This window comes from Humulus lupulus, chromosome 1 (assembly GCF_963169125.1).
Source record: "Humulus lupulus chromosome 1, drHumLupu1.1, whole genome shotgun sequence".
Classification (NCBI taxonomy): Eukaryota; Viridiplantae; Streptophyta; class Magnoliopsida; order Rosales; family Cannabaceae; genus Humulus; species Humulus lupulus.
Window position 1 is genome coordinate 48,713,781 of NC_084793.1, and position 17,094 is coordinate 48,730,874.

Genomic DNA, 17,094 nt, shown 5'->3' on the forward strand with positions numbered 1-17,094 from the left:
ACCCCAAAACTTTTAGTTCATCATCAAATATCACATAAATGATAAAATTATTTCAAATTTACCCTAAGTTTGCTTTTACTATAAATTTGACCACGCAATTAATTTTATTTTTATTCAACTGTTACATAAATTAAAACAAAAAGTATTTATTCATTTTTTACTAATAATTTATAGGAGTTGATTATGTAATTTTTTGTTGGATTATATAGTTAATTAATGGTTAGAAAAAACTGAATAAAGATAAATTATTTATAATAATGCTTTTAATGTATTTGTTAGCTATAAGTTAAAAAATTGGAAAAATATTGATTTGGAAAAAACTCAAAAGAATTTCTAAACTTATATAGTTTGGTTATAGTTGTGTTTTTTTAATAATAAAACTAAATGAAAGTTTGTTAAAATATTTATTTTTTCCAAACCAAATATATTATTGGTCGATGAAAAAAGAAGAATTAAAAAATAATGAAAATAAGAATTAAAAAAAATTAAGTAATTTAAAATTTTTTATATTATTTATTTAGTTATTTATTAATTTAAATTTCTAAGGTAAATTATTTGATGTTTGATAAAATTATAAGTATTTAATATGTTTCGTATTTTTAATCAATTTTACTTAGTGATGTATTGTTACATAAGTAAATAGATATTGGCCTAAATACTTTTTAATAGTATAATTATTAGGGGTAGAAAAATAAATAATCTTAATAATTAAATAATACTTGAATATAATAAATGAAGACCAAAAAATTAAATTGATAGGAAAAGTTAAGGGTAAAAAATAAAAAATTTATCAATTTATGTGATATTTAATAAAAAGTTTCGGAGTAAATTCATATGAAGATAAGTCGTTGGCTAGTAAAACAAGACTAATTTTGCCATATAGGAACATTTGAATACAAAGTCAAAAGTGGGGTAAACTCAAAATTTTATTCTCAAGGCATGATGCATCACTCGCTCAGTTTTTCTAACTCGAATTACTGAATTGTCTATAAATAAAAATAAAAATGGCTATTGTGCGCTTTTCCATCTCTTTTTATATAAAATATACAAGAGGTATTGCCCAGTTCTTCTAAAATGAAAATTACGTATTACTATATATCTCTCTTATAAACTGTACCAAGACTTAGGTTTTCTATATCTGACACCAAAAGTGGGAAAAAAATGTACCCATTTGTCGAACATGTTGAGAAGAATCACCTCATGAAGATCAAACCAATGATTTACTATCTTGCAGCATTTTCATCTTTTGAAGCTTTAATCTCCCCAAGTTACGAGGAAAGATATTGGATTGGTCGTGTAATGGCATGAACGCGGGAGATACATATGGCAGAGTAACATCTGTGACTTCTCACTTCTCAGCATTTGAAGAAACATTGAGACTAAAAAAGAAACCGCGATGGCAGCGAGAATTTACATATAACATTATGAAGGAGACTCGCTAGGACTTCTTGCATTTCCTGCACGAGTTGATTCCCGCTTGAGGAAGATGGCGTATAGAAGCTCATTCCACGAATCAGGCACCCCAGGCAAGCACCAGTGGCTGCAGTCTTGATGGCTGAGAGAGGCCAGTCCATTCTCGGCCCCTAAATAATAAATTGAGGGATGGCCATCCTTTCTCCTTGATGTCATTTCTGTCACATTTAACACAACCAAATCCATTAATCGAGTTTCATTCAATCTCTCTGCCAATACTTTAACAGTAGTACTAAAATGCGGTTCGGATGAAATAGGCACTGGATCCAAATCAAAATCAGGAAGAGTTTCCAAGTGACATCCGCCACCAGTGTTCCATTCTCCACCTCTGTGACATGGAAAGACTAAGTTAGAAATGAATTAAGTACTAAATGAATATCATGAAAGAAACCAATAACAAGAAAAAAATACCTGAAATGAACTGGGGAATAGGTTCGGAAGAAGACAGTAGTTTTGTTCAAATTCACTTGATCATCAATCCAATCAATCACAGTCTCGATCGATTTACTGTAAGCAGTTTCAACACTCATATTCTTCTTCACCTTCCCCTCTTCCTGAAAGTAACATCCCCTGCTCATACATAAGAAGAATAAAGAATAATCAGGTCATCCCCCCGAAAACAATGCCCTGATTTAGTCATGTTTTGGATCACAGTCCAAGCCACTTTAATCCTTGTCGTAAACTTTATTAACAGATAAGACAATGTAACTTACTCTCTTATAGTTTTCTCATAAATCCACCAATGGCCAGTGTTGAGAACCAAAACATCGGCATCTTTCCATTGTACGGAAGTCCAGTCCATTTCGTCCACCCTCAGTGTGAATTTCACGTCTGCAGCAGCACCAGCAGGAGGATGGCCCTGGACGACTAGAAACGGCGATCGATAGTATTCAATGGTGCAGTTGAAGTACTCAAACTTGAAGATCAAGGATCCCGAGTGCTTCGCAATTGGATTCCCATTTACCTCGTAAATTGAAGACTTGTTAGGAACAGCTCCCGAAAGCATACATAAGAGGGATTCCCAGTGGTTCCGTCCCAATGAATCGCCTGCAAATACTAGACGCTTGTTCCTCAAACTCTCTAACATCTTTGTTCCATCAAATCTAAATGAGACAGGCATGAAAGAACTCCAAATGAGTTTTCTAGTTCAATACAGTTGCTCTATGCAGAACTCTATTTAAAAACAAATTGCAGAACAACTATGCTCCAACGGTATAAAGCCATCAAACTAGTGAATACAAACTATTGAAAAGTAATAATTGAAGGTTGGATCTCAATAACATAAAGTCATAAACAAACAGCACAGCATACTATAATGATGACTGCTAAATAAAACGCAAAATGAAAATGGATTGAAGAGCAAAAAAACGGTCTTTTTTGGGCAAAAACGAATAGAAAGAAGGCTAGAACGTTTCCAGGCGCACAGTAGAAGATATACATAATCAATAAATCCTATCACGAGGGAAGAAAAGTTCGAAACTTTGTTTGTTTACTGCTTTTTATTAAGTGTTTTTCATGCAATCTCTGTGTGTTGTTTGTTCTAATGTCGTGGTCAAAAAAAACCTTACATACATTGTACATATCATGTTTCACTGGTTTTCAATTTAAATTAAAGCTTTCGTCCACACAACTCAATTTATATATAAAAAAAAATAAAAACTCTCAAAATTCATTAAAAAGGAAAATTGAGAGGAAACCTGGGCAAGTTACAATCTTTGGGCTGCCAACGCCACTTGGTGTAGAAAGAATCTGGTCTTCCATTTTCAGAACAGGCGAAACCTGGGTCTACAAACGAGCAATTCCGGGACTCATAGAATGGATAGCTCTCATCCCATACCCAACTCCCATCAAATACGTCACACTTATCACCATCCAAATCAAGAAATCCCATCCGTTCATTTTCACAAGGTGAAGAAGAAAAAGAAGAAGACAACGATGAGTCATGCAATCTCAGCCAAGTCCCCCCAGTTCGAAGCTCTCTAGCCACTGTTTCGTAATCCAAGTAGAAGAAGCTGCTGATGAAGATAACAGCGACCAAAAAGAACCCAAGAAGGCCAAGAGAAGGCTCAAGAGGGTTGAACCGCTTAAACTTCTTGAACAACTCCAGCTGAGTTGTTATTGCTTCATCTGACTCCTCTGATGAAGGAGAGCTCTTCCCCATTACCTTTTTAGTAAAAAAAAATGGGTGTTTCGGGGAGTGGGTTATGATTTTAAAAATGTGGGTTTTGAAGTGCGAGAGAAAATAAGAGAAGGGTTCCTCTTGTTCTGATAAGAACAAAGATTAAAGAGGCATTTATGGCTGAAAAACTAGTTTGTGAATAAGTCTTTTTTTTCTTTGCCCGCTATCTAAATACAGATGAAATTAAAGCAAGAAAATGAAATCACTTCAATGTGTATTCATTCATTCATTCGTAGCCTATGCTTTTATTTAATCACATTAATTGGTTTTCGTGAGAGAGAAATAGGGCCGGGAGAGAGAAAAAAAAAAAGACAGAAAGATTGATGGAGAAAATTATGAAAGCAATCTATAGAAGCATATTCATTCCAACTTTATTTTAAATACAAATAAATTTATTAGTTAATGAAAAAGTAGTCAAAAAAAATTCCTCTTTCCTTTGTGGTCCTGTCCATAAAAAAAAAAAAAATGGTGGGTCTATTATTTGTTAAATATTGCAATCTTATAAAAAAGAACAAAAAAATTAAAAGAAAAGGTTCAAATTTAGTAGCTCTGAAAGTAGAAAGAGATTAGAAGAGAAGAGAAGAAAGAGTGAGGAAGAGGAGTTGGGGTTTGTTGGCATAATAAAAACCAAAACTGTCCTTAACACTGAAACAATGAATACTCTGAATAGACAAAATGGAGTTGGAGAGAGAGTGAGAAAAAAAAAGGGTTTTTGGTTTGTACTTTGTTCGGCTTCTTTGGTCGTGTAAACGTGGGCTTAGTCGAGAAGTGGCTTACTCAAGTCTGAATAATAATATAGAAAAACAAAAATATAATGAAAACCGACATAATAAATTAACATAAAAACAAAATAATTAAAAACACACCCCCTACCCGACAAATATGCTGCGGTGAGCCGGTGATTCTTAGTTCTTACTATGATTTCTTTTTAAATGAAAATTTGAAAAAAAAAATGGAGCATAGTTACTCAGTAAACATATGATGTCACATTTCATTGCGAGAAATAGATCTACGTTCAATTGGTAATAATTATAATTTTAATTTATATGGTTAGTACTGATGGATTTACACCTAAAAACCACATTAAGCACCATTTAATTAGTGTTATATATATAACTTTTTCATAAACACTCGTTTAAATACACTTTTATTTTCTATTTTTAGTTGTTACTAGAAAGAAGAGTATCCGAATCAGACATTTATTTATTTTTATTTAAAGATTAACTTAATAGTTAACTTCACAACTGTCATTTACGAACCTTATTATAACAGGAATGTTTAGCTGTTTGAAGTCATGAATAATAGGAATGTTTTCATATTTACCTTTCTAAAAAAAGTTAACTGTTATGGTAGTGGCCTAAATTTATAATTTTCAAGTCACACGACTACACGCCTATTGTTTCTATTCAACTCTCTCAAATTCAACTCATTTTCTATTGGTTCTTTTCATAAATATGAATTGTACAATCGTGGTCTCTATCTTTTCTCCCTATTTCTAACATGTGTGGAAGGTTCATCGAGTATTGATAAGGATGACCTATTTTTTTTCAATGTTATTTCACAGCGTCAGTATTCATATGTTCTCAATTAATTGTTATATTATTTATTTTAAATAATATATTTTGATTAAATAAAATATGTTCCATAGTGAGTTGTCACATACTAAATATGTGTGTTACAAAAAGATATGTAACATATGGTATGAAGTTACAAAATCTAATAAATAATGGTCATAAAGATTGTGTAGCTCCCATATTATCACTTTTAATTAGGGGTGAGCATCTAAACCGGCAAACCGCGGCGACCGACCGCACCGCACCACACTACACCACAAACTAGTGTCAAAAGTGGAATGATTCGGTATGGTTTGTATCTTAGCTAAACCACGTGGTGCGGTGCGGTGCACGGTTTGGCGGTGTGAAATTTTGGTTTGCACCACACCGCACCGTATACTTACAAATATATTAAAAAAAAATTAAACTTTACATATTTACCATTTTTTAGTAACCCAATCTAAAACTAAGAGTCCACTTAAATTAGGAGCCTAGTTAAATTAGGGTATAACTTTATTCTCTAACGCATCATACACGACATCAACTCATTCATCTCTCATCTCATTTGCACCTCCTCCCTATCACCATCTCCATCTCACACATTTTTTAACACACTTACACCGTGGAAAACCACCCAAACCACACCGCAATAAATGGTTTGGTTTGGTCGGTTTGGTGCAACGAAATCACACCGCACAGTGTGTTCTAACTACTACACCGCACTTGTGGCGTGGTGTATTAAAAAGTGTTCAAACCGCCCAAACCACACCGTACACACCCCTACTTTTAATGGGTAAAAGGATTTACTTATATATTTGAAAGGATATTTGCTGCTAAGTTATCAAAACTTTCACTTTTTTAACATTTAAGTAACAAAAAAAAAATTAAACTAATAGTACTAAAATGTTACTTTTTCTTACATTTCAGTATCAACCATTAAGTTTGACTTTTGATCATTTAATAGACATGTGTCAGCTAAAGGTTGGTCCATGTTTTGGTACTTTCACCTCCAAAATGAACAAAGTTTTGGTATCTGTAAGTAAACACAAAGTTTATGTACTTTAGACGCAAATTTCTCTTATTTATTTTTTTTAAGACTAAAGTAAGTTTTAGGATTTTATTTTTATTTTTAATACATATATTTTTTATTTTAATTAAAATAGATTTCTAATATATTTTTAATTTTAAAATCAATTGACACATAATTTTTTATATTTTAATTTTAAAATTACTATAGGAATTGAAAAATGGAAAAACCAAAATAAAAATAAATGATGTTTGATTACGCTCAAAACGTGACATCCAATAGTGTTGGTTGTAGTATAAATTAAGAGTTCATAACATGATTATATTTCTTTTTTATTTTGTTTTTCATAGATTCATTTAGTTTCATAGCGCAATTAAAATATATTTTAAAATATAAAAAATAATTAAAAATATTTCTAAAATGAAAGAATATATTTAAAATCTAGTTTGATTCAAATAAAAAATAAATTAGTAGTATTAAATAAAAATTCATATTAACTCCTAAACTTATTTTTGTATTCTAAAAAATAAATAACTGAATTGCAGCTAAAATATCCAAACTTTGTGTTTAGTTATGACTAAAATACCTAAACTTTATATTTACTTACGGATAAATATCAAAACTTTGTTCCTTTGGTGGTGAAAGTACCACATGGACCAACATTTAGCTGACACGTGACTATTAACTAGTCAAAAGTCAGATTTAACGGTTGGTACCGAAATGTAAGAAAAAGTAACGTTTTCATACTTTCACCGCCAAAATCTTTTTTGGTACTTAAGTGTAAAAAAGTGAAAGTTTTGGTACTTTAGCTGCAAATATCCGTATATTTAAATTTGATTTTGTGTAAGTTATAGTGTTTATAGTTGTTATAGACTTGATTTTCTCAGTTATGAAGTGCATAAATGATACAAATCAAGCATGAGAGTTATTATGATGTTTTGGTACTTTTAGGCATCATAGAGTGAGAAAAAAATAGAGATACCTATGTTATGTTGCCTATTTTGAGACGACATGTTGCAGGTGGTGTCGTTGACCAAGCAACGTATCGCCTAGTGTGTATATTAATTTAATTGTTAAGTGTTAGAATTTTATTTTAAATTATCTTAATTGTTTGGTAGTAATTATGTGAATTAAAATTTAATTGTTTTGTTTTGTGAAATTATTTATGAGATTTGATTAGGTGCACCAAGGTGCATGGTTAGAAGAAATGCACCCTAGCACTTGTGGGTGTGCATGTGGATGATTGCATGGTGAGAATGCAATATTTAATTCCCATGCATTATTCTTTTATCTATGGTTTAGTCCCTTTATTTATTTATTTAATTAAGAAAGGGAAATAATGAAAAATTACAAGAAGGGGAAAAAGAGGTGAGTGGCTTGTGGAAGAGAAGGAAAGAGAGAGAATTTCTTTTCTAATTAATTTAGAATTTAAATCAAATAAAAAAATAAATAGGTTAAGGCTTTTGATTTGGTTGATTTGTGCTAAGTATGGAAGGTGGAAATATGAGAATCGTAGTGTGAAAAATGGCCACTATAGTCGATTATAGAGAGAGAGAATGGGAGAGGGTCGGTCAAGGGATGAGGGAAAAGGAGATTTGGTTTCCATCTTTGTGTTATTGACTTATCCTTTGAGTTGGCACCATTACTCCAAGGAGATTTCAAGGCAAGAATTAAGGAAATGAGATTTGGGCAGTTTCCATTTCCTATTAGCTTAGGGTTTTGCCCACTATGGCCTTTATAAAAACAAGGACAACATGAGGGCTCCCATTTTGGTGGCTGGCCAAGTACCTAGAGAGAGAAAGGGAGCTAGAGGCATGAGGCTTAGAGAGAGAAAGAAAGAAAGAAAGAGGAGGAGGAGGAAGAGGTCTCAACACTCTAGGGGTCTTGAGGTGCTAAAGGATTGAGCATTCTAGTGTATTCTTGAACACTATAAGGAGGCTCGTTGTGAAGTACCCCACACTTTTATTTTGCTTGGACTTGAGGTAAGGAAGTTAGCTAGAATTTCTATGCATTATGTTATGAAAAGTATAAGGTAAGATGTTCTAAGAGCTATTATGTTATGAAAAATATGAGCTATGGTAAGCTATTGTGTTATGAAAAAGTATGGGCTATTTTGTTATGATATGAGATGTTTGTATATTTGCTTGTCATTGTATGAAAAGCAGTAGGTTGTTAGCGTGTTGAACGCGATACAACAAAGGAATTACTAAGGATATGACGTAACTCATAGGGCAGCGCGCTGAGGTTATTTGAGGACTAGAGTTCTTGTTTACCTCATAGAGGAGGATTTACCGGATTATGCTTTACTGGTTCCCTCATGATGTGACATGGAAAATAGAGGTGTCATGATCACATGAAGTATGATTATGCTTATGTTTTATGAAATTTTATGATTATAGTATGATTATGATTTTTTATGATATGCTATAAGTTTACGATATGAACGTTGATTGCTTTGTGTTTCTTGTAAATTTTTGTATTTTATGTGTACTTCCTTTCTAGCCTTTTAGCTCACCCCCTTTCCTTTCCCCCATTTCAGGTAGGCAATATGGTTTTTTCTTGGCATGCACTGTCATGTGGGAAGTTCCAATGTCTAGACATGTATGACACGGGATGTCCATGAGCGATTAATGATCTAGACGAACGCCGAGAAAGTTTATGAACTTTTTTGTTATGGTTTATGGTTTCATTACATCACAGTGGGACTTTATATTTTATTTTATTTTATTTTCAAGATTTCATAAAGACGCTATATTTTTATTTTAAAATATTGGGCCCAGATTGCATGTTTTGACTAGGCCCCACTGAACTTTTCTGTAAAATTTTATTTTTCTAATCAATATGAATTGAGTGAAATTTTTACAAAGTAAATAGTTTAGGTCATTCTCTAAAATAGCTACATGCCATCCTGGAGGTTGATGATAGGAGAAAGACTTTAGCAACCGCTCCTGAGTACTTCCACATTTCAGAGGATATCTTTGACTACTATTCAAGGGATGAGTCCACAGTAGAGGACTTGAGTCCTTTACAAAATTCCACCAAATAGTACTATCTAAATAAATGGGACTTCCATAAAGGCCCTTGAAAACTTTTGGAATTATCATGGTTATGTTTGAACATTTTGTTGGATGTTTGATTTATGGGGTGTTTGAGCAAACTTTAGATATTTATAAGTTTTATCCATTTTTCTCTCTTTTTACAAATTCTAGATGTTGTATGGATATGAGTATGCATGACAACCTTTATGATTAGCTCTTAAGTAACCAAAACACTATGAGATTTATCATCTCTTATGATTTTCTTTTGGTGCCTTAGAACATCATCATGTCGACAATAGGAAGAGGCTCGATAGGTGGCAGAGAGAGGGGAAGAGGCCAAGGAAGAGGTGCCTATGCAAACCCTAATACCACTGAAATCCCTGACATGGGACTACCACCAGCTCAGCCAACAGCCCCAGCTGCACCAGCTGTGGATTTAGCTGCAGAAGTAGCAAGACTGAGAGAACAGTTAAGAAAAAGGGATGAAGAGTTGGCCCAAGCCCGGCAAGTACCCCAAGTACTGTTGGCACAGCCTGAGCCTACAGCCCTAACTGCATCATGTTTCACTGTAACAGCTTACTGAATTCATCTGCCTTTGTAGCCCTAACTGCATCATTATAGTACTTTTCATTGAATACCATTCTGAACTCCTCCCAATCCATGGGATTCATGTTCCTAGTCTGGGATATCACTTCCCACCAAATTCAGGCATCCTCCCAAACACATGTATGTTGCACAAGCCACCCTCTCATTACCAACTACCCTCATGCAATCCAGGATAGTGGTAACCATACTCGTCCACTGTTCGACCTTGGCCGGATCTGCACTGCCCTAAAAAAATGGAGGGTGTTGATTCCTTAACCTTTCATAGAGAGGTTCCCATCTATTCCCAGCCTCTAATGATTGTACTATTGTCGGCACCAACACAGGTGGCACCTCTGGGTGAACGTTCCCTGCAGGAACTTGTTACTGTCCAGGAGGTGGATCTCTTCTTCCTACCTCTATAATCTGGCTTACATATCAGCAAGCACTTGCTACCAGTTCTTAGGAGCTGACGGAGGGGTCTGACCCTGATTATCATTCTCGACCTGTATTCCTTGGCTGGCTTGTAGATCTGACTGCCCTGGAAGCATACTTTCAAGCTTGTACCTTGTTGTAGTAATCAATTTGGCCAGTTAGGTAGTAATAACAATACCTATTTCCGCCCTACGGTTCAAGACCAAATAATCAAGCATTCACACTCAACAATCATGCTAATAAGCATGTCAATTCATGTTCATAAACAAACATGGTGCTAATAAGCACTTCCTGACATTCATAAGCAAATAACGATGCTAATAAGAATTTTCTGCCATTTATAGAAAAATAGTGATGCTAATAAGCTTTTCTTTAATATTTACTAGTATTAACAATGCTAATAAGCATTTCCTGGCCTACATATACATATAACAACGCTAATAAGTGTTTTTTTTTCATTCACAAGCAATATCAGTGCTAATAAGCATGTGTTTGTCAATCATTTAGCAGTCAAGAGCCAGACCCTATCAGAATATCTCATGCTCCCTAATAAGGAAGGCAGATAAGGAATTTATATCCTATTTAAGCAATTAAACATATAACCATATAAATCATTATCAAACCTTGAGTCGAGCTTGTCTTTAGTGGCGAGTGTACTGATAACTTCATTTTAGGGTCAGTGAAGAAAGTGTTTTTGTGGTAATCTTGAGTCTTTATATGAATTTTGTGCAAGATTACGCTTTTGTTTGTCTTTGTTGTAGGTTGGTGTGATGGATCATGAGAAAAATGCGAAAAGAAGCTAAATGGTGGGAAAATGAAGCTTTTGGCGATTATTGGACTAAAAATGATACCAAGGATGCTTAAAGGATGGGTTTTGATAAAGAGATGAGCTGAAAAGTCAAATCTGAGAAAATATTTAATTAAAGTTGTGACATGGACTTATGAGTCACGACTTGAGGTGAAGTCAGAGGCGCATATGTTTGCTGGAAAGAGTTAGTGCCACAACTTGGGCTTACAAGTCATGATTCAAGAGGGAAATAGAGGCTTAATTTAAGGGGAAAGTTAGACACGAGCCGTGACTTGAAAATCTAAAGTCGCAGCGCTTGACGCCAGTATACGAGAAGAAAAGGCCCAATAATAGACATGGGCCGCGACTCAGAAAAGGCCAAGTCGCGGCCCGCACAAGGAAAAACTCATAAGCTTTTTATTTTTTACTATAAATTCGTGTATAGGGTTTAATTAAGTCACGAGGTCAGTTTTTAATTACGTTTTTTAGAGGCTAATTGTGGTTCTTAGGTTAAAAATTCTGCAGTTTCATAGTTTTATTTCTTCTTCAAGTTTATGAATCATATGTTTTTGAATAATTATTTTGTTGATTTAATCATGTATGATATGAACTAAACAATTTTTATCTAGGGTTTAATGTAGTCACTTGGATTTCTATCTAATTGAATTATGATGTTCTTTTGATTTTTCTTCTCTATTCTAATCTATATAATGTGTGTTTAATGCTAGTAAATACTTGATCACTATTTGCTTGATTTAATGATTTTGATACAAAATTCGAAAGATGAGAATTGAATATGCTATCATTATATAGACATAGGTTGCATATTGGATGAAAGTACCTATATGACCTGTGTAGTAATTAGGTTTCCATGCTTAATGCCTTCTATATGTTTAAGTTTATCGCTGAGATTGAGAAAACATGCATATAGACTGAGATCTTATATCTTGAAAAAGAATAGGAATCGATTTATGTTAACCTGCTATTAGAATAGAAAGAAAGAAATCTAGAATGGATTAATACAATGAGTAGAATGAAAACACTACACCAAACACCCATTACCATAACACATCATTATAATACTATTTAAAAAGAGCTATGGAATATTATCAAAGTTTCAGGCGGCAAGTAAAATAAAAAAGCGCCAATCTTTCCCGTGTACAGTAACTCCCCTTTCCCGTGTACCCATTTCCCCTATACCCATTTCCAATCTCATTTTCTTCAATCTTTCTCCTCCTGGTATACTCTCCCGTGTCTCATTTTTCCTGGTATACCCATTTCCCATTTCCCTTTGACCCATTTCCCGTAGACCTATCTCTCTCGGTCTCTCACTCCCTTTCACTGAAGACAAATCCTGAGAAGAGCTACACCACATTCGAAGGCGATATAGGAGGCACATCTCCTCTCTCTCGGATCTCTTTCTCCCACCAGACCTCTCTCCTTCCCTCTTTCTCTCTCACCTGTCTTTATGGAGCCCGACCTTCCCTATCATCGGCAAATGGCGCAAATGACAGGGGCTCGTGGGTCTTGTGAAAACGACGGGCTCAAGGTCGTGGGTGGCTCGGTCTCGTGGAGGGGGTGGGTGGCTCGGTCTCGCGGAGGGGGTGGGTGGCTCAGTCTCATGGAGGGTGTGGGTGGCTCGGTCTCGCGGAAGGGGTGGGTGGCTCGGTCTCGCAGAGAGGTTGTAGGTGGCTCGGTCTTGCAGAGGGGTTCGAGCCCCCTCTTCTTTCTTCTTGAAATTTTGGTAAAATGTGAATCTCTCTAATTAAATTATTTATTTATTATATCTTCTTGAGGTGCAATTCTTCTCCTAACATACATTTCTTGTGTTGGTTGATTCAGACTAGCTTCTATATGAAGTTGTTTGAGGGTGGTGAGTTGGACTGTAACCGAATACCTGAAGCAGCTTTAATGGCACGATCTTACCTTCCAAGCAAGGTGTCAGAGATAGTTGCAATTTGGAGAGATGACCTAAAGAAGGTTAGTTTCTAGCTTCACTTATTTTGCATTTAAACCAAATATGAAGGTGTTTTACTTTTCGTTTGGTGTCAGAGCTTAAAACACAATCCCAATGGGAGGTTTGTTGTTGTTTGTGGAGATGGCGAGTACATTATATATACAGCCTTAGCTTGGAGAAATAGATCCTTTGGCTCAGCACCGGAATTTGCCTGATCATCAGATGGAGAATACTCAGTTAGAGAAAGTACAACAAGGATCAAATTATTTAACAAGACATTCCAGGTTTGACCCTTTTGAATGCATAATTTGGAAGAGGATTGAAATATGAGATTGCTACGAGTCTTATGGTTGTGGACGATAAACAAATTATTCATTAATGGAGTTCTACTGAAATGGCATTTTTCAGGAGAAGAAAAATATTCGACCTACATTCTTATGTGAGCACATGTATGGAGGGACATTATTAGCAATGTGCTCAAATGACTTCATCTGCTTTTATGACTGGGCTGAATGCATATTAATTAGGCGGATCGATGTTAATGTGAAAGTATGATTGACCATTTGATATTTCACTATGTCAGTGGTTTATTGGCTATATTGTCATGTTCACTAATATTTACTTGTGATTTCTTTTTTACTGTTCTAGAATGTTTATTGGGTGGATAGTGGTGATTTGGTGGAAATAGCTAGTGAGTCATCATTCTACATACTAAAATACAATGTAAGAACACATCTTTGCTACATGCACTCAGAATATGTTTAAGCTTTTTGTATATTGAAGTACCTTGAGCTTGGTGTGTAACATTACTAAATTAATGTTGTCTATTTGGCAGCGTGATGTTGTATCATCATTTTTTGACAGTGGAAGTTCAGTTGATGAACAAGGTGTCGAGGATGCTTTTGAGCTGCTTTATGAAATAAATGAGCGTGCCAGAACAGGAATTTGGGTTAGCGATTGTTTCATCTATACTAACACTTCTTCGCGTCTTAATTGCTGTGTTGGCGGAGAGGTAAACAATTTTTGAATTCAGCAACATCTTTATTTAGTGTTGGTTGTGATTGCAAAGTCATTTTGATGCAATGTGATATTTCAGGTGATAATTATGTGCCACCTGGACCAACCTATGTACTTGTTGGGATATCTGGCCAATCAAAGTCAGGTTTATCTTATTGATAAAGACTTCAAGTGAGTGTTTATTGTTAGCAGATCTGGAAAGATTTTTTTCGAGATTGATTTTAAGTTTTAATGTGAGCCTTTTATTTTGTAGTGTCATGGGATACACTTTACTTCTCAGCTTGATTGAATACAAAACTCTTGTGATGCGTGGAGATCTAGATCATGCAAATAAAATTTTACCAACCATTCCTCCAGAACATCACAATAGGTAAGGTAACACCTGCTTGCATAGGCAAATTATTGTGCAGCATCCTGTACCCATGGTATCCTAAACTATGATTCCATGTCTTGTCCTTCTGCATAAAGGAAGCTCAACTGTTTTAAATTTAGCATTCTTTTCCTTTGCCTCTTTTTCTAAATGTCTATTTTACCACCTGCTTGAATTATAAAGTCTAATTATTATGAACAAATATGCTTATTGCTGATTCAGAATTTGATATGCGATAGTTTGCAGGAGTATAGGTTTTTGTATTTGAAATTTTTTGTTAATAATTATTACTTCAGCTACTTGGTTAATATATATCTCTAGTCTGACCGATATGTGTGGCACCATATTTTATGGTTTGATGCTTTAGTTTGGATGTGAACTGAAGGGATTTCTAATTTTTGTTTGCATGGAGAAACTATAATCAATTTTTTAGTGGTTAAATCCTTATTCTAGTGGGCTTTTTATTATTTTTATTATTATTATTATTATTATTTTCAAGTGTTTCCATGTGATGTTCATTCACAGGTCCTGTACATTAGAGATTAAGATTTTTCTCAAATCTCACTTTTTTTTAATGAAACGCTCCTCATCCAAGAAAAAGAGAAGAAATAAACAAATACAGATCTAGTAGACAAATCTCAACTAGCAAATATTTATTTGCACAAATTGCGCTGTAGAACTGAAGCCCTATAACATCCTTTTCTGCACGAGACAAGGAATGAGGAGCAGAAAAACAGCCAAATTTATCCTGATGAATATGTCCACTGAACTGACATTTATCCCCATCCCATGATGTCTTTCCTGGATTTTTTATTTGCATACAAATGCATTCTTTTTCTATGTCTTGATAGAAATCATTCTGAAATGCAACTGATAATATCATGGAATCTATTTTTGCTTTTTAGTGTTGCTCGTTTTTTGGAATCTCGAGGAATGTTGGAAGATGCGCTAGAAGTGGCTACAGATCCTGATTACAAATTTGATATGGCCATATAGCTGGGAAGACTTGAGATTGCAGAGGTACATTCTTTTTATTTTCAATGTAAGATTGTGGACAAATTGGAATATTACTGAATCATGCACCTATAGTGGAGCTTTTCTTTAATGAGCAACTGTAGTAAAGTTTTCCTTGTCAACAATGATATCTAAGTTCTATTCTTTACAAATTAATTTGCTTGTTTGGCTTTCAAGAAATTGCTACCAAAGCCCAAAGTGAATCAAAGTGGAAGCAGCTGGGAGAATTAGCTATGTCCATTGGGCAGGAATTCTCTTTCATTTATTTTTGATGAGAATGATTTAAAATAGTATCCCCTTTCATCTCACCCTTTAGTTCACTCGAGTACAACTTCCACTTAAATACTTATCTTTACCCATTATGTTTTAAAATATTTAATGTGTTTTACTTACCTATGGAACTGCGTTCACATTATCTTTTAGTCATTATGTATGCACAAGAGGCATCTTTTTCTTTGACATGAATATTGTATCATGAAGCTGATAGTACAAAGAGTAATATAAGTTCAAAATTTCAGATAAGTGGCCTACTTTTGAACATTTCATGATGAAAATGGAAATATAATTACATTTTTTAGGATTTATGTTTCAATTAAAAAGCGAATGTCCCTTGTGCTTTTTCAAGTCATCACATAAATGCATTTTATTTCCATCAGCAATGAGGTGTTTGCTAGTGTGCATTATTAGGACCACTGATTAATTATTATAGGAATTTAAGGAGCATGTTTACGATATAATGTTTTGCTATTTTTATGATTTTTTAGGACTTTTTTTCAGAACATGGTGACAAGTTACTTGGAAGGTTTACTTGAATATATGCAGGATAAATTGTCTACTTTTTAGGTTATTCTTCTTTTTTTACAAATGTTAGTCAGCCATTTACTATTTTGAGCTACTATGTTGTTGCAAGTTGCAAATTATCAAGTTATATCATCGACTTTATGCAATTTCACGTTTTATTTTGTTTTAATCTGTTTGTTCCTTTGGATCCTTTTTTATGAATCGTATGGCTTGTCTTATGAAAACATCAATGGTATCTTGTGTGTTTCTTTGTGTATTAATAATCTCATGTGCCTTATTCGTTTGCACAGTTCGAATTGGCACACCTATATATAATAGTAGATGAGTATTTTTCTTTATTTTGTCGCTGTTAAAAAAGTTGAGAGGCAACCAGAATATTTGTATTTCAATACCATGTGATTAATAGTTTTATTATACAGAGAATAACTAAAAATTAATCATTTTCCTCTTGTTCAATTTGCCAGTGCTGGAAATCAAAGCTTTTCATCTAATGCCCCACTGATTGAGATCTCTGATGCTCACATTGTCGTTCCAGATGTGAGTCTTTTTCCTTTTTCTTTTTGCTTTGTATAAATGTAGTTTATTCATTAATTGGGTGCTTATCATGAATGGATACAAAATATTAGATTAAACCTTGAAACTGTTTGTAATAAGTCTTTAAAGAGAATTAGATGAACTAACTTTTTTCCTTCTCATCAGTGATAAAAAAGTACTTAAAGAACAAGCTGGAACTTTTTAATTAATGGCATATTTCTGAAGACTTGACATGTGTTCATGTGTTGAGGTTTTCTATCAAGTTTTTGCATTTTTAGTTACTGTTTGGATAGCCTCATTTAAAAAACTTGTCAATGACTTTTTTTT

At 34.1% G+C, this 17,094-nt stretch overlaps 3 protein-coding genes across 3 annotated transcripts; 2 read left to right on the top strand and 1 right to left on the bottom strand.

Annotated features, from left to right (window-relative positions):
* Window positions 1-894: 894 nt before the first annotated feature.
* On the bottom strand, window positions 895-3,967 carry LOC133792054 (protein trichome birefringence-like 11). The gene is made up of 4 exons (XM_062229963.1): window positions 3,171-3,967; window positions 2,187-2,576; window positions 1,885-2,043; window positions 895-1,801 (listed from the first exon to the last, which is right to left on the bottom strand). Exons 1-4 carry the CDS (start codon window positions 3,632-3,634, stop codon window positions 1,423-1,425), a joined length of 1,392 nt encoding a protein of 463 aa, XP_062085947.1. The 5' UTR covers window positions 3,635-3,967; the 3' UTR covers window positions 895-1,422.
* A 9,285-nt stretch (window positions 3,968-13,252) lies between these two features.
* On the top strand, window positions 13,253-14,058 carry LOC133814525 (coatomer subunit beta'-1-like). The gene is made up of 4 exons (XM_062247475.1): window positions 13,253-13,315; window positions 13,440-13,580; window positions 13,680-13,754; window positions 13,867-14,058. Exons 2-4 carry the CDS (start codon window positions 13,479-13,481, stop codon window positions 14,056-14,058), a joined length of 369 nt encoding a protein of 122 aa, XP_062103459.1. The 5' UTR covers window positions 13,253-13,315; window positions 13,440-13,478.
* Window positions 14,059-14,152: 94 nt separating this feature from the next.
* Window positions 14,153-15,432, top strand: LOC133792062 (coatomer subunit beta'-3-like). The gene is made up of 3 exons (XM_062229971.1): window positions 14,153-14,219; window positions 14,302-14,418; window positions 15,324-15,432. Exons 1-3 carry the CDS (start codon window positions 14,158-14,160, stop codon window positions 15,412-15,414), a joined length of 270 nt encoding a protein of 89 aa, XP_062085955.1. The 5' UTR covers window positions 14,153-14,157; the 3' UTR covers window positions 15,415-15,432.
* The last annotated feature ends 1,662 nt before the right edge of the window (window positions 15,433-17,094 follow it).